The sequence below is a fragment of the Gymnogyps californianus genome, chromosome 11 (assembly GCF_018139145.2).
Source record: "Gymnogyps californianus isolate 813 chromosome 11, ASM1813914v2, whole genome shotgun sequence".
In the NCBI taxonomy this organism is placed as follows: Eukaryota; Metazoa; Chordata; class Aves; order Accipitriformes; family Cathartidae; genus Gymnogyps; species Gymnogyps californianus.
This window is the reverse complement of record NC_059481.1, coordinates 4,345,216-4,363,600: the sequence shown is the minus strand read 5'-3', so window position 1 is coordinate 4,363,600 and position 18,385 is coordinate 4,345,216. Positions and strand designations below refer to the sequence as shown.

Genomic DNA, 18,385 nt, shown 5'->3' with positions numbered 1-18,385 from the left:
CAAATTCTGTTATTGCCAAAGTCAGTGTTCTCAAGCAGAACTAACAATGTTGCAGCCCTGACAGAACATACAATGACCATTCATTTTTATTTAAGCTGCACGACTTTTTTAGGGTACCACAAACACAGAATGACAGCTCTTTATAACTAATGATCATGCGTCATTCCTAGAGGTTCACAGCTGAGGAATGCTTTGCTAAAGAAGTTAGATCCATACTATGGTAATTCACGTTTGTGAAGCCTTGACTCGCTTTGAGGACACCAGTATCTCTGTTGGAGCCAGACTGCATTAAGCTTAGCTTATCTTTGGGCCAGCTATCACCCATTCACTGCATACATATTCTGACTCAGTCACACCATCATGTATCATGAAAATGTACTCCAACAATGTGACTAAATTTTAAACCATAACAATTATATAAGAGGGACCTGGACCAAATTAAATCCTGGCTTAGGTGGTGGTACTGCAATGTTCTTACTGCACGGTGGTCTCAGAGCTGTTGTGGACTGCTGAGAAGTGAGTGCATTTCTCTGTGAGTAATGAGAGCAAGGTATGCAAGAAATTAGCTGAAATACCACCTCTATTTTTCCAGGAAAAAAAAAAAAAAGCACCCCACTCAAAGCCACACCATTAGTTTTTGCCTTGACAGAGTCACTGAACACCAGTCTTACTGAGGTTTACAGCAACAGAGCAGAGGCAAAGAACATTTCCCTCACAGACCATGTCTATTTTTGATCTCAAAGCAGTTCCCAATGTTTATGAAAACAAAGGCTTCTTATGTCCGAGAAGCTATTCAAATTTGAGAATCCTGAAGCATTATGAGCTCCTAGGTCTAGATTTTATTCTCACTCCCTAATGGGGCAAAAATCCTCAGGAAAAACAACAGTTGTATTGACAGGACAGGATCTATGTCATACTTTTACAGATCCTTAATCTGAATGGTTAGAAGATCAAGAATCCATGGGAGGATCCAGGGGAAGAAGTCAGCATATACATAGGCAGAAATTACTTCAGTTTGGCTCAATCCATCACTACCGCAAAAAACCAAGTCCCTTCTATTGCAAACAGTGATCCCAATCTTCATGACTTTCTGTAGGGAAAGTTTGTACAGAAACAAACTTTCTCAGCACTCTGCAGTTTAAGTTCCACCAGTTTTCCCCATACTTAACTCCATACCAAAACCTGTACTGACTGAAGGATGTGCCCTCATTGGCATAACGGAGCAGAAAAGCAGCAAATTCCTTTCATAAAAAGTCACTGGCTCTCAACCGTTCAATGGCTTATCCCTAGAAAAGTCTATGATATCGACATTAAGCTAATCAACATCTGTTTCCTTATACACATTTACATATTATAAGTGTATCTTGAGTCCAATCCTACACTCATTCATTCCTGCAAATTGACTGGCTTTATCTGGTTTCCTCACAAGTCAGAAAAAAGATTTAGTCCCTTCCATACGAATCACGACGGAAAAATTTAATACAATTTACTTACCGAAGGATTTCTTTCCGAGTGAAGAACGTGCAATCCTGTTAAAAAACCAAAATACGTTATTGTACTACAGAAATATTGAAAGCAACTGCAAAGAATTATTTTTCAACCTTTTGGAAGGAAACTCAGATCTGGCAGAAAAACATTAAAGATGCCATTTGTGTACCATATGCTTTTGACTCAGAAAGCAACATACACTGTAAAATAACTGAAATATCCTAAGAGCAGGACTATCAGTAAAAAAAAAAATTGTTAATGTGAAACTTCAAGAGGAAAAAAACCAGCTTGTTGAAACACTTCTCCATTGTGGAATGACCAGACCAGAAACAAATCAAGAAAGTACGGTATAGGCCAAAAACATTCACTAAATGGATCTAGAAAGCTATAAGTAACAAATAGATGAAGAAAACTATCCTCTAACTTGGAGTATTCCTCTATTAGAGACAACTGATTCAATACTAAAAGTCATCTTTTATTTATTGGTTATTAACTCCTTTTGCTAACAATTACTTTACACTGTGGTCACTTTGGCAAAGGCTGCAAACTCCTGTATGTTAGGAACATGGATAAAAGGACAGCCTCTGCTCCAAACAGCAGATAAACTATTCAGCTTTCCCTGTGGTATCGCAGAACTTGAAATAACTTACTAGAATGCAAAGTAGAGCTTGCTGAACAAAGAGCTTACAAGCATTTGCTTGCGTTCTAAATGGCTCTGTGGTGGGACTGCATTTACACTGGTTTAATCCACTCTTTATGAACATCTTTGTTTTGCTAGAAGAATTCACACACTTCACAGAAGAACCATAATATGAGCAGTGAAATAGTTTGCATTTCATGTACTTCTACATCAGTCACAAAACAAGTTATATTTTCAGGTGCTGTGAGGAACCATAATGATAAGTCCCATCCCATTAACAGAAATATCCCCTAATCCCCACTATGTTCTCTAATACATATTTAGGGCAAATTCTGCCCTGCATCCAAAACTAGGAACACTGGTGGCAACTAAATATTGGATGATCAGTTTAGAACACTCTTCAGGTCACAAATTCAGAGAATATGCATCTTCTTGTCTTAGAGCTAGTGGCTGATGAGGGTGTATATACAGGGAACAATCACCAAACCACAAAATTCTTCCTGATTATCCACCTCTCTCACAGGCCCATGTGATGTGGCAAGGCATTTGCCTAAGAATTCAGCTCTTAGTACTTTTCCTCCTTTAATGTAAACATATTTAAAATAGATCATATTTTTAAATCAGCTAGTGACAAGGTAACAACATCAGACCTGGTAAGTCATACATAAGAGTACATACAACTAGTATGACTCCCCCAGTCCTGCTCTTCAGTCAACTAGTGAAAAAGCATTTATTTCCTAAGCTGAGAATCATTCTGGCTAAATGACTCCTTCCCAGGAGGGGAAAAGAAAATGATCACAGCTAGCTGAAGCAGTCAAACAGCTTGTCTCAGGTAGCCAGGTATGCTATCAGTCCTGCATGGTATCAATTATTGAGTTTGCTTGCTCTCCTCCATATAAAGTGGCAGGAGAAGCAGCTCTTCCTTTAGTGTATTGTGTAGCAGAATAGCGTTACAAGGCACAACAGGAAGCACCTTGTGAGCTGCTGTCACTGATGTCACATTTTCTGGAACTGCACAAAGTGAAATAGGAGCCAGCTGGTTAAGTCTTCATTAATTCCAGCACATTCAACACTTATGGTCAAATTGTCACTTAAGGATGCTTCATTTACTAATGAAAGGCACATGCAGTCTCACAAATAATTGTAATGCCCTCCACAGCAATCATCCCGTAATTACATAGGCTTGAGAAAACAGCAGACATTGTTACTTAACTAGAAAGCCGACAGGGAATTGATATGCAAATGGAGATAAAGATGAAAAAGAGAAGTTACCCTTTACCTTCCAGAAATCATGCAAAAATGCCACTGGAAGACACATTAAGAGGTCAGATCATAAACCTTTTTCGCTGAAGGTGCACGTAATTTTTTTTTTTTAATCTGAGTCATCTCATGTCTTTCACGAACACACACTGTTGTCTGCCTTTTTTTTAACCAAACAAAATTTTTACTAATATAATCTCAACAACACTGATACTGAAAACCTTTATAAAAAAAGTAGTTGCAAGTATCTGCCTGACCACTGTTACTGACTGCAGTATTCCAATTATGCCTGCCAATTACATGGAATTGTGTGTCAGGGATGGGGGGTGTCAAAGTTTACAGTGGTTTCACAGACCACTTGCAGAGATCTTAAAGCTACTCAGGGTCAGAGCACCACAAATTAATTGCGACCTGGCCTATACTTTTGATCCACAGCAAGGTCATACACACCACTTAAGAAATGCTTTACTATTAAGAAGCTTGTCTGGTCTCAAATGGCAAGTGTAAAAGCCATGGCTCCAAGCTATCTCCGAAAGGGATAGTCCAGCCATCTCTCTTGCTTCTCACCTTATTTCTGCCTCTTCCTTTATGCGGACTTCACACCAATGAGTAGTATAACTGCATCAGAGAACTATGAAGAAAGGAACTAATGTGTTTGGAAACTAACCTAGCAAAAATGGATTCATTTCCAGCTTGGATCATTTCCTTTTAGTGGCTTAGAACATAGCACCGGTAGTGCTGGTACAAGAGATGAAGCTAAAACAAGTATCTACTGATGGCAGGAAAGAGGTGCAGGACTGGCCTTTTTTTTTTTTTTTTTGAACGCACAGCCCTAAGTTGGATTAAAGTCACGATGGAACAAGGTTCTAAATAACATAATTACATTTCATAGTTGCTGGAACTCCAGCAATTTAATTCCAATTTAATTAAAGACTTTTGGCCAAAGAAACACAGAGGTCAATCATCCAATTTTCTTCTGGCTACTTCATTCATACATGAAAATACATAATGATGGACAATAAATAGTAAACTAACATGTTAAATTAACTCCCTCATAAGGAAAGGTGAAGTGGGTCCTGGAAAGCATTTGTCATTTATGCATACGATGACATTCATCTTCATTCACGCCAGAGATATCACAAACACATTTGCTATTATACGGACTGCATTTGAGTTTATTATGAACTTACAAAGTAACCTGTCTATTCTGTCTGGACACTAAAGCCACTGAGAGTCCTGCTAGAAAAGCACAAACTAAATCCTGAACAAATAAATGTTACCAGAGTTTTCATAATTCTTATCAATTCGAGACTTCTGGAAAGAATTTATCCCAAGAATTGTTGCTTTAATTTCTAATGCTATACAATGGCCTGAAAAACTTCTGCTAACAGGAGGCCCCTTGTGGGTTTTAGGTTATTTAGAATAGAGGCTTTGCCTTGAAAGGCCACCTACTCCAGCCCCTGAGAAAATAAGTGCTCCTTTTCTAAGATCAGCTGTCCCACTCGGTCTGTCCTTGTGCCCTTCATAATCAAGTGAACTAGAAGTCTGACAAAGGATCACTGCTGGTTTTTTGGAGGTAAGCTACCACTTAAACAAATCTGCAATTATCCACTTAACTTCCTTATGTCTAGCAAAGTGAATAAAATAAACAGAAAATTTCCCATTGATTTCAATGAGATCGTTAGCTTGTATAATGGGACTTGGTTCTCAAATTTGGCATTTAGGTGACTTAACTGGTTCTTAAAATATTTTGCAGAGAAAAGAGTCAGATAGCTGTGTATTTAGGTTCCATGGGTGGCTTTGCTCTTGGCTGGTAGTGTGAATTTCTGCAAGTCACTCAACTTTGCTTGTAAAGTAGGGTTAATGGTCTCTGCTCTTAAAATTTACTTTATAAACAAGCAGAATGTACAGGCTGTTAGAGTTTTATTCTTTCATTTCCTATTTCAGGTGACTGCAGGTTTAGGACAAAACAGGAACAGACTAAAATATGGTGGTCCACTACCTTTTCCACTAGTCTGTAAGACTTCACTGCAAACTCCTAGATCGGTTCTGCTTTATGTTTAGTTCTACAGTGATTTGAACAAAAAATAGGAATAGCGATAACTGTGCTGAGAATGCTGATACTTAACTTTATGTAAAGTGTACATACACAGCGTAACATGAGGTATGGCTCCAGAATCAGACCATGTGTAATTTGTTCTGTTGGATATATTGCCAACACCAGAGCACAGCGTGCAGTTTATGAATGGCAGCAGAGTCCACTGAATGAAAGATTATCACTTACCACTTTTAGAAACAAGTATCATTGTGCATAAAGCACAGTTTTCAAATAAAACTAATTTCACATAGATAAGCAAAACACTTCTCTACAGAAAAGAAGAAAAACTGGAGAAAGGAACAACAGAATGAAAGAATAGCAATGCTCAAGTATGCGAAGCTACTGTAAAATAGTATTTCTTAGAGGAGAAATATGCATTTAATGGATTTAAGACAAGATATATAATTCTGCCTTTTATATGTATAGTTTTGTAAGGCCAGGTTTATTCTGATCCTGCAACAGCTCCATTGGAAAGTTTTATAAATAACGAAATAATAGAAAACAGTCTTAGCAACACAAAAGGACTCCAAATTAGAAAAACAGTCTCAGGCAAAAGCCAGCAAGCCACAGATAAAGTAAACCAATGACTAATAGGAATTTTGACAATATCTTCAAGGCAAGACAGATTAGATCCATATAGCTATCTTAACTGAGCAGCTTTTAAGAAATGAGAAGTACTGAATGCTGCAGCATTTTAAACGTCAATATTTCAAATAAATTATTTCAGAGGTTTCATTTTTTAAATCACAAATGATGTTTTGTACTGTGCCAAAAGTACACAATGTGTGTAAGAACATTTAATCAAGACACCATAAAAACATCATCCTATGAAGTAATCAAAAATCTAACTTAAAAGGTGCGGGATAGAAGCAAATGAACTTTCATATAAGATCTATTATTAACTCTATTCTGGTAACATTTTACAAATGCAATACTTCTATTCTAGTTGCCATACAACTAAGACTGGTATAGAGTTGTGCAAGACTGAGTCAGCAAGATACTTACATATTTTCATTGCTGTAAATATATAGAGAGTTACTGCAAATCAATGAGACTAGCACCAGTCTAAGTTGCACAGCTGTGCAAGTACTTCAGTGAATCCAGATTTAAACACTAAAAAAAAAATCCTGTCAGAGTTAGTATCTGCATTAATAATAGTATTGGTATATGGACTTTTATCTTAAAAAATGCTGGTTGCATCAGAATGTCACTGGAGATTTTAACATCCAGCCTATCTTTATTTGTAATCATATATATTTTACAACTACAGCCAGAACAATTAAAACACCCACTGAGTTTCAGGAGGAAAAATCTGAAGCTATAAGAACCAATTTATATATTTATACTGCAACATGGGAGTAAAAACAGTTAGCCATTAGCAAGGACTGAGGAAGAAGCAAACTGTCAACAAATGTAATTTTGCTCAATCTATCTATGCACCAAATGGTAACATGAAACCACAATCTGACTAAAGGATAATTTAAAAAAAAACTTGTTCCACTATTATGCTACCTAAATTTCCACATTAACAGCAATACTCTATCAAACTGAAAAGTACTTTTTACAGAAGATCCTGGAGAACCCGTGATGAATACACTTTTCGTATTCTTCCAAAGGGTTCATTTTCATCAAAGATCTTGATTAAGTCAAGCACAGCTTTTTAAATCAAAAGATAGCTTGATGACCTAGTTTCACTTTATAAATGGCATTTCTTGACAAATCATAACATAACTTGTTTCATCTAGTTTTGCCTAATTCTCATGAAATATAGTTGAATCCCACTTTAACTAGAGTTTTAGTAAAAGGAAAAAAGTTAGCTCTCTAATAGACAAATTCTTGTGTAAAAGAAGTCATCATTTCATATTACTTTTTTAAATTGCAATATTGCCTAGAAGACAGCCAGGATAAACATCAGTTTGTTTTGAGGATGCATTAAATAATGTAGAGTAAATAATCCCATTAATGAACAAATACAAAAAGAAATGGCTTGCAATAAAAAAAGTAATATCTGATATAAAATATTCGTGCCCTATATTCTCTAGGTTCTATTAGGAAAAAAATTAGAACCAAATTCTTGTCAAATTCAGACCACTTATTCGAGTAACCCTAGAAAAGGCAATGAGATTGATTGAACAGTGGAATATTTTGTTCATATCCCAAGCACAGCTTCTTCGCATTTTCTACTCAATATAATTGCTTCTCAGTGAGAAACGCAGTGCACTGAGGGCAATATACAGCTCTGATGTCGCTTTATTGTATACCTGTATTTTCTACTGCTTCAAGCATCTTTATACAGCATCACTCAAAACAACCTAAAATTCCCATTCATTTTCTTTTCTCATTATGAGACTTGACCTCCAAAATCCATAGACGACTTTTAAAAGCTTAATTTTAAAATGTTCTTTTATCACAATGATATACATCTTTCTTGCTGATTAATACTTACCTTTTCCCTAGCCAGACCTTGGTTAGATTTTGCATTTTATGTAAAAATACAACTAACCAAAAAAAAAACCCCCCACCAAACCACAAAACCACCCCAAAACAGTCAAGTACTCTAAGGGCATAAGAATCAGAAATCCCCAGTAGAATTAATTTTCTTACAAGGCTAACTTTTTAAATGAGGTGAATCTCATTGAGGAAACAAATGCTTGCAAAAGCCTAATTTCTAAAACATTTCACTAAGCTTATGAAAATTTAAAGAGCTGCCAACTAGAACACTATCTTAGTAACAGGTGATATGATCTTAATAACAGGTGATATGACAAGGTGTTAGGAGATTTGCAGCTTTCCAGTCTTTCTTTAATTTGCCTCTACCTATTTCAAATAAAAAAAGCTGAGAGGTTTAACATTATCAAGTCCTATTATGCATCTTTTACAAACAGTTTCAACTGGCCACCCGTCACCAGTCTTAATGAAGAGTATTTAAAACACTCATCTATTAAAAACATTGAGGTCATCTTGTGGGTGACCAGATTTACAATTATTTAATTTAAATGTAAAGGTTCTGCTAAAAAGTGACAATTCAATATGACAGTTTATATGCAAAAACATCTTAAACATGGGCATTTCAGAAGGTTTTAGACAACTCAAATACGGTTATTTTATTTCATTAATATCATATTAATGATCTGAGATTTATGTATGCTAGCTCTTCAAGCAGGTGATTTTTCTGCAGCTTAATCTTTACTCCTGACAACCAAAGCCACTTACATATGGTTTTACCATACTAAGCAAATGAACTTCTCGCTTTTCCATCTCATAGTTCCACTCTCCTATGGAACAAGTGCTTAAAACATAATTCATTTTAAAAAATTATAAAAATTTCACTGCTATAGTAGTATTTAGGTGCCATAAGCTCAGAGCAATTTGTGTTAAAGACAAAAATGGTGGAAGTTACAACTAGGTAATACAATGGCCAGAAATACATTCAAATAAAGAAATTATAAGTCTAACCATGAGGGGAGTGAGGTTTTGAACAGTCTTCTAATAGGAACCGTGGGGAAGTAAAAAAAAAAAAAAAAGACCTATTTTACAAAAAGGATTAAGTTGACTCTTTTGCTTCTGTCATACCGATACTATGGATGCTGTAACCCCGGGTATTATTGTAAGGAGTCCAGTACCAACTCATAGACATACCAATTCACAAAAACTTGCCTAGTTCTTGTTTGGGGGGAAAAAAAAAAAAGATTAGTCAATGATCCATTTTAAAAGCAATTTATATGTAGATGCCTGGCTGCACACTGGGGTACAGATGTGCACAACAGACTGTTGCAAAGTGGACACTGGTACACAGTGTTTTACTTTGGTCCAGTGTTCAGAGGACCTGGCAACCCAACTGCTGGTTCAAGAAATGAAAAACCTGCATTTTAAAAAATTATGGAGCCATTACCGCATTCTCCCCTTTTTTGTTCTGAAGGAATTCCACAAATGAGAAAAAGGCAGATAAGATGGTAAACTCCAAGTCAAACAGCTCCATTTGTATTACAGCAACTGCATACTCCCCCAGAATGCAGTGGAGAGGCAAGAGCTCTCTGTGTTGATGGCTATAGCACTAAGCCCAGGATTTCTATGTTTAAAAGATCCAAGAGGTACGCAACAACTAACGGATCAGAGGCAAATCACATCAAAATAAGGACTTTATCTGATTATTTACAGCATGAGGCTAATATCCCTTCCTGACAAATTCTGCAACTTGTTATTGTACTTACCATATATAACAAGTGCTATTACTAGTCAAAAATTATCTAGCACTATACTAATGAACTACAAGTCCGCCTGTAACAGAGAAATCCCATAGGCTGACTCAATCCACTGGGCCTAACTACTGCCAGGCTTGGAGATCAATTACCCAGCATTATGAAAGGCAGGGGCTGCAAAAGCCATTAGAGAAAGGCAATTTCTACATGAAGAGTAGTGAATTAGGGATGACATTTCAGCTCTTGCATTTTCCAGTTTATGTCAAGAAGATAACATTAATTACATTTGGATTTTGTTTTGTTTCACTGCAGTTGGGCTCTGTTCTGTGTTCACTTTTATTGGTAGTAGGAAGACAGATACTGGTGTTTTACCGATCTTTGATTTCCTTCTTGCCTTTCCAGCAGGGATGTAAAAACCCTTTCTGGATCTTAGAGTACTAAGTCTAAGACCACTAACTTAGACTAATATATTACACTGACAAACTGCTGGTGAGGGTGAGATGTGTGTCAAAGTGGAAATTAAAGAAGCTCCATTTTCACATTTCCTACAATGACAAGAAAAAGGCTAGGCATTTAATAAGAGCATTTAATTTATGCCTTATTTTCAGCATGGGAAAACATTTGAAAGCATTTTAGCACATATCCCTAGCCTGATTCCCTGTGGCTAAATATCTACACCTGTAAAAAGTCCATGTTAGCAGTAACTCCAAAGAAAATTAGTATTTATAATCGTAGTTTCTACTTCAAGGGCTTGAGTCAAAGATCCTGAAGGTAAAAAGAAAGTTATTTACTTTTGTGTGCACTGGGTCTGTCCCTTGGTTATCACGAGGTAAACTAAATGTTAATTTCCTGTGCTGTTAATTCTATGTTTATCACTTTGTGTAAAAGAACAGAGCAACGCAGCCAGCCCTGTCTGCATCTCACAATAAGTAGTCAGCTGCCTCCTTCTTCAGCACACTTCTATTTGATATATTTCCTCACTGTATTTTCAGAAACTTGTTCAAGATGCCCACTGTGCAAATAGCTTCCTGCAATGCATTTCAGTAAGATTTGCAATGTGCTGAAACATGACTGAAAACTGGGAATTATTATTTTTTTACCCTATCAAAAATTCAGTTGACGCAATGTGAAGTAAATAAAGTACCACCAATAAGCTGGATATAAAATGCATACTTCTTCTGTTAAGGTAAGAAACTGCCACCCAGGAGTGGATGCAAGCATCAGGATAACTATTCTGGAATTACATTAAGCGTATTTCTATGACTTATCCTTAGGAGAAGTAAAATTAGACAAGACCTTCCCCCCCCCCCCCCCCCCTTTCCCCTGTATGTCAGCAAAGGCATCAGGGAGAGAAAAAGAGGTTATTGCTATACTTTCTTCCCTACAAAACACTCAATAGAAAGATTCTACTAAAAACTGCCATCGTCAAGCTAGTCACAGTCTTTATCCTGCTTCCTAGTCCAGACATTGAGGATTTGACTCCTTCCCCTATATACAGAGAAGGGAATAAACTGAGTATATTCAACAACCCAGCCTTAGAATACTATTACAATTGCTGAGAGGAACAGTAGAATACATGCATGCAGGCTACAAATGAAATTTTCATTTATATTTGGAAAAAACACTCCCCAAAACAAAAGAAAAAAACCCCACAAAGATATGAAGATTACTTCTTTCCTTCCCCTAATGCGCACTAAGATATCTTACCTGGTAGGCATCTAGCTGTTCATCAGTAAATATCGTTTGCTTATTACCCATCTTAAATGAGGAATTCTTCCTCTATGCAAATGCATCCCATTAGAAGTAGCTGGATTCCTCTGTATTGTAGGCATTTAGAGCACGTATACTCCGTGAATGTGCTGAAAAAATCCCAAAGCCTGCATTGAACTGGTTTTGACTGTACCTGTCCAACGAGGAAGGACGCAGTATTGGGAAATCTTTGCAAAGGCTTGACTTGAGTGTGCCAGGAAGGAAAGCGTTAAAATCACAGGCAGGTATCACACAAAAACAGTGATGCCATTCTCCTCCTTTTTCCAGATGCTTTTCTAAGAGGCATACAGAGCTTTTATAACATAAAAACTGAGTAGCTAGTACTAGAAGGAATCAGCTCTCTATTGCCTCGGTGTCTCACTCGCTTGTTCACTCCGTGACTCCAGGGCGCTCCTGCTCGGCACCTTCATGTTTTAGAGCAGCTTTGCGTCACCCGATGGCGCTCGGTAGCGCAGTCGTATTACACACACACAGAGCAAATCTAGTAACTAGAAAAATAGATTAGCAGAGTAAACATTTCAGCAGCTGGTCTCCCGCACATCCTAGTCAGTGCTTGGATCTGACCTGTACCATGCTGCCAATGTTAAATACAGCTGGATGGAGGCTCAAAGTGTCCAGAGTGTCCCCACATCACCAGGTGCCGCAGGGGCTCCACAGTAAATGCTTATGTCTACACTGTGGCTATAACCAGCCCTGGCTATCAAGGATGTGAGTTCTCTACCAGAGATACCAAACTCCCAGGTATACCAGCGAGTGCAAGTATTCCTTCTCACATTAAATAAACAAACAAACAAACAAAAAATCAGGAAGATTAAAGTAGTTTAAACAGATGCTTATCTGATTCCTTCGGCTCAAGCAAGCACAGCTGGAAAAGAAAAAAATGTTACCACAGCCTAAAGCAAAGGTAGAAAGTACCACTAGAGGGCTCACAGTGTATTTTAAAGTACTACAACCGTATTTCCGGGAAAATTAAAAAAATAAAAGAGCATGTAAGAGATGCAGACAGACAAAATGAATAAACTCAAAATTATATTATCTAACATCTGCAGAAAGATAAGCTCTTATAACAACAGTAGGAAGAAGGCTGCGTGAGAAAGGATGGGAACAGGGAAGAAAGACCTCTTATGAGTAAGTTTCTTTGGACTGCTCAATTCCCATTTGTGCACATAGGAACAGGAGAGAGTAAAATTCCTACCTTCTTTATGTACAGCTCTGCCAATGGTCATTATTTCTTCAGCAAGTTAGCATGTTTAATAAAAACACCTGGAGAATTATCTCATGCTTTTTCCTACAGCTTCTAATGATCCTGACCTGGATTATGTGGGTGACCATGGATATGTCCATGACCATGGATAACAGCATTGGATAATAGTTCAATTTATCTTGGCATATAACAACAAAGAACAAACATTTAACAATAATACTGAAAGTAAATATATTGTATACATTGTAAAAATATCCTATGAAGTGTGTTCGATATGTAGTAAAAACGTTCTATGAAGCGCTGAACCACAGACTGTTCTAAGAGACAACTTATTTAGATTGTAACATTTAGAAATGCAAATTTGATTAGCTGCAAACCAGCACTGCCCTGAGCTACAAAACCACAAGGTATTGCCATATATACAAAATAAATGGCTTGGGATGAGAATGTATTCAACAAGGCTTATTAGCAATAAGCAAACATCAGAATTTTAACAGTGAAAGAAATGGATTCTACCAATAGAACATATTGCAGCACAGTTTCAGAATAAGAAGGAAGAAGCTACAGTAGTAAGGACAATACAAACTCTGAATGACCTACCATCAGATCAAGAGTGCAGCAAGCATCTATTCAAATATCAGACAGTTGAATCGACTGTTTGTTACATGGCCAAACTGACCTCTGTTTTTCTAGCCACTAGTGTTGTAGATTTTTTTCTTTTCCCCAAGGTACAGTGGCATTGGATTCTTGTTATGTTCCAAAACATTCTCCACAAGTTAGAACGTAAAGAAGAAAAAACTGCAAATCTGCAAACTACAGTATTTCTATTTATTAAAAGTGCTCTTTTAACACACTTTTTTTGAATCAGAAAACAAAAATCCATAAGGGCCCCTCAAGATTAAGAACTTTCACAGTTCTGGAAGTTCTTACACGTTCTCAACTCTGAATGAGCTTCATCATTGGCTTTAGTGGTTATACATATAGTTAAGCATGTTTCCTATCTATGATCTGGTGCTACTGAAATACAAGAGCTAGCAGCTGTTCTCAGTCAGGCCAGACCATCACCAATAGTCAAGTGATTTGCATGAAATAGCACTCCATTCACAGCCACCTAATTCAAGCTGCCTGTCTATGCAAATCAGATCAAATATAAATGGCCAAATTATCTTTAATGCCATTATACAGAAGTGAATTGACACTGGGGTGGATTGGGCTCCATTATCTTTTAATCCTGTGATTCTATATACTTAACTGTATTCTTACATTAAAAAGACTGACGTCTCATTTCTTCATTTTTCACCTGCTTTTATATTCCTGGCTGCCTGGTCCCACTGTATCCTAGATGACACACTTAATCAGCTAGTCTCTATCTTTAGAATCAAAATAATAACAATAAAAAGCAGAAGGACTAAATGGAAAGCACCAACTAGGTAAGACTTACTTGTAACAAGACTTACAAAGTAGGCCAGAGGGAGAGATCCTGAAGTTCACAGACATATTCCTGTTTATTCCTTTGGGCCTGGCTTTCCACTCTGCTACCTCCACTTTTCTCTTGCATATTAGAAATGCTTTGGTTTTATTCTAATGTAGAGAAATTATGCAGGAAAACTGGTATGGCTAAAAGAGTTGATTGCTTTAAAAGAGTTAGAAGTTCTTGCTTTAAAAGAAAGACTCAGTTTACCAAGGGAACGGCACCCACTGAGTATATGGACAGAAAATAAACTGTTTCTTCAATTCTTCTTTCCATACTCTGAAGAGTATTTTTTATTAGTAAATAAAATTAAAATGCACAGATTTTTAAAAAGAAGATTCAAATACTGATTGCTGAGGGTTCCACTATACTAGCTAGCTCTTCTCAAGCATGCTATAGTGGTAACTATATTTCACTGCATAATTATCTTGTTATACTAACTGGATAAAATTTAAAGACAGTATAATGCACAAACTCTTTTTCACTCCTATCTGTTTGTATGTGTCAAAGACCAGATAATTTTCCAGTTTGCTCTTTTTCACTTCTTCTATCTCTTTGTATTTATCAAAGATTAGTTTTATTTGCCAGTTGGGTGTTAAGCAATACTTACTCCCAGCATAAGTTACTGCAACAAATCAATACTTTTCTATGTGCACAGCAAGAGCTGACCTTAATGCTATCAGTACCAGCCTTCCATCACACTTTACTATGTTTCAGTTTCTCTAAACTGTTTGCCAAAGACAAGTGATTTTAAGCTATTAGCAACACACAGCATGTATCTTGCAATCAGCTGCAAATAAAGTTTACTAAGGAGGACAGTATATATACAATAGTCTTGCCATTACACTGTCCATTATACCAGAGAACATGGTTAAGTCACCACTGTTCACCTGCTCTAGAAGTTTAATTCATGGAGCAGAATATATACTATCAACCAAGTACACCAGATTTAATATTTTATAGCAAGATGGCTGTCAGCTGCAATAGCTTAACACCCACCTAAGGCTGCAATCTGACATCAGCTGCAGGAACTTGTTTCCACAGCCACAGCTCAGGGAGTGGGACAAATCATGTTAGCACTCCTGATGACCTTCAGTGCAAAGTCTCCTGCTCTGAACTGTTGCTAGCCATGGCTGCTACACCAGGTGACTTTGCTCTGATTTATTAGTAGAGGTGTAAGTTTAATAACCTCCAACAGACAGGTCATACTACCTTAAATTGCCTCTGTAAATTATGCAGTGAGAATCTGACTGTGGTTTAAGTGTGAAAGCTCTTATTCTTCAACAAAAGAAAGATCAGGCTACTATGAACAGAGATCACTTAACCTGTTAACGAGAGGATCCACATAGAGTTTTAACAATCAAGTTGCATATCTACTGCCTTCACTGCTCAAGTTGGTTTGCTACAACTTTTAGTTGGGGAAAAAAAGAACCTGAAAGATTTCATGCCCATTACACCAAGTATTCCAACAATTTCTCTCCCACACAGATGTTTCCTTGCAGATTAGCTCTTCAAAAAAGTTTACTCTGTTAGCAAAAAGAACAGTTTTCATATAGAAGGGCTGCCTGTACATTTATTTTGCCGCTACTTTCTATGAGTCGTTAGGGCCCCCTTCTACTGCAAATGTAAGTAACAATGATCACTACTTGCAATGATTACAAGGGAGAAGTTCTGTCCTCCACTGATGCTGTGGAAATTTCCCCCAGAGTCTTTGGGGCTTGTTTTATTTACTTGAAAGCTATTCACAATTCTGTTTGCTCACAGGTAAATGAGGAATAATAATGTTCACTTACAATAGGTGCTGTGGAGCTAAAACAATTAAAATGCTTGTGAGTTCCTTAAATAAAGATGCCACAGAGCTACAAAACGTTACCATTGTAATATGCTACACCAGCTGTCACAACTTGCCTCTTATTTAATAGTTATTGCAAACTATAAATAAAAAATGGACTGTAAATACACAGTTACAAAATAGAAATCCTAAAATAAGTGAAAATGACAGTTTGATGCTACTGCAGTGGACAGAAAAGCTGCTTTTCCAGCACGTGACCGACAGGAGGATGCTTAGACCCCACTAAATTTGTCTGGAAGTGCTAGCCTGTAAGAAAATGCTTCATGGGACTGAGCCCTGTCTTATGAATGAATAAACAGAACTTGAGAAAGATGCAAAACTCACGGCCCTCAAACCAATGAAAGATGCTGACAGACTAAATTGCATTTGTTATGATGAGCAGGAACTTTCTGTAGAGAGTTTTTAATGCTAAAGAAAAAAACAGAACGGAAAACCTTGTGCCAAATTTGTTGGTTTTATGATCTTATCTGTCTAGCTTAATAAAATACACTATCTTAGAAGATGGAGGTTTCTGACTGCATTTCATTAAGCCTAATTTATCCATAATAAATCATGTAAAAATGACTTTTTTTTTTAAAGATGCTTTACACAAGACAATGCTTTGCCTCAGGGACAAAATAATAAAAAAATTAATGCTTCATAAGCAGACTAAATTTAATGTAATGAATTTCCTCATAGGGAGTCTCAATACAGTGATTACTAGGGGAAAGAAACTACTGCTATCTCTATATAGGCATCTTTTTCCTATGCAAAATAACTACTGATGGTTTTACTACTGTGTTGTTTAGCCCTTCTCAGAACAGATCCAAACCAGCCACTGTTAATGGCTTATTATTGTAGTATTATTATGGTAGCACCTATAAGACAGAGATCAGAAACCTGTTGCAATAGCTGCTGAAAATACATGTAAAAAAAGAATTTCTCCCCAATTTCTCCCCTCCTCTCAACTTAAAATTGAAGTGTAAACCCAGAAAGTACATGCAGATACAGTCAGAAAACACAAGAAAACAACGTGAATATACTGATCAGCATAGTATAGCACATAATCAACATTTATGGAGTCCTTTGGTAGGCACCATGGCAAAAGAAGTAACAAATATAAAGAAAGGCATAGAACAGATGTATACATCTCATGGGAAGCACTACAGTAAAAACATTAAAAATTCAGCTAGTATGTCCTAGAAACATCACAGGTCAACTGATATGGGAGCAAGCCTCAATTTACAAAAGGGGAGGAAAAGAGCAGAGAATAGCACATGTAAGCTGTGGAAAGTAAAGATGGCACAACAAAAGAGCCAATATGTGCAAAGTATGATCAAGCTTTAAACAAAAAAAAAATTTATTTTACAGAAACATTTAGAACATATATCTGCAGGGCGAATTTGAATTTTAAAGACTAAAATGAAAAAACAGCAGTAGTTACCAGAAGAAAATCAGTATCAAGAGAATTCTGCACACTTGCCATTACAGACAACATCTGAGCAACTATTATCAAAAATAAATAAAATATACACACAGTAGGCTGTTTCAACAGAGGAAAAATTGTGAGTACCTCTGGTGACCTGCAATGGGGGGGGGGAAGAAAAAAAGAGCAAGTGACCCCCAGAAAATAGAGGCTACTAATGCTATATATTGTTGAATGTCAGTTCTGAGAATTTCTACTCACACTTTCAAGACAAGAGCAAACTGAACACAGTCTTAGTCCTTAGTTTTCAAGCACATACAGGACAGAGGTAAGTAAATGGAAAGGCTGCAAGTAATCCGATAACTCTATCACCAAAAACTGGCACAAAATTATACTGAGACAGAACCCAAATGTTTATGTTGCCAAAGTGTAAGAAACCAAAGGTAGTTTTGGTTTTCTTTTAAATTGTCTTTTGAGTTTAAAATTTCAGGATATATTAGACTCATATTTTATATCACTCTTTGCAACCAGTCTTGATTTTGTATGAAAGCTAAGAGTCTAATTTATTCCTGTAATTAATTGTTTGAATTGACAACAAAACAGTTGACATAAATTGACTGAACAGAATTGCAAGCAATGGCAACACTGTTATTCAGACAGCAGAGCCTACCATACCCTAAGAGAGCACCTCTGCATCACTGTTTGTCTAAGCAGATCATACAAAAGGTGGAAGTATCACCACCATTTCACAGGTAGGAAAATCTTTTAAAAGTCAGATGAAGCGGTTATTCCCAGATGTCTGAGCTCAAACTGCCTTAGTTCTAGCTTGGTGCTTTACTCTCAAAAACATCCCAAGGCTACCTTACCACCCCTTAAGCATAGAGAAGAAGAAGCATTTCTTAACTGCTTTAGGTGGGACTTTAAGATAGCTGTCTCAATTCTTATTTATCATTGTAAAAGCAGTGTTGTCTCCCTTGCTGCATGCTGCTCAGGAAGGG

General features: G+C 36.9%; 1 protein-coding gene across 1 annotated transcript in view; it reads right to left on the bottom strand.

Moving 5' to 3' along the window:
* The window catches only part of CIB2 (calcium and integrin binding family member 2), a 48,032-nt gene extending 33,876 nt beyond the window's left edge, over positions 1-14,156 (bottom strand). The window contains 4 exon segments of the mRNA XM_050902980.1: positions 1,495-1,529; positions 13,335-13,365; positions 13,367-13,465; positions 14,101-14,156. Of these exon segments, the coding sequence (XP_050758937.1) occupies positions 1,495-1,529; positions 13,335-13,365; positions 13,367-13,465; positions 14,101-14,156 (221 nt within the window).
* Positions 14,157-18,385: the final 4,229 nt, after the last annotated feature.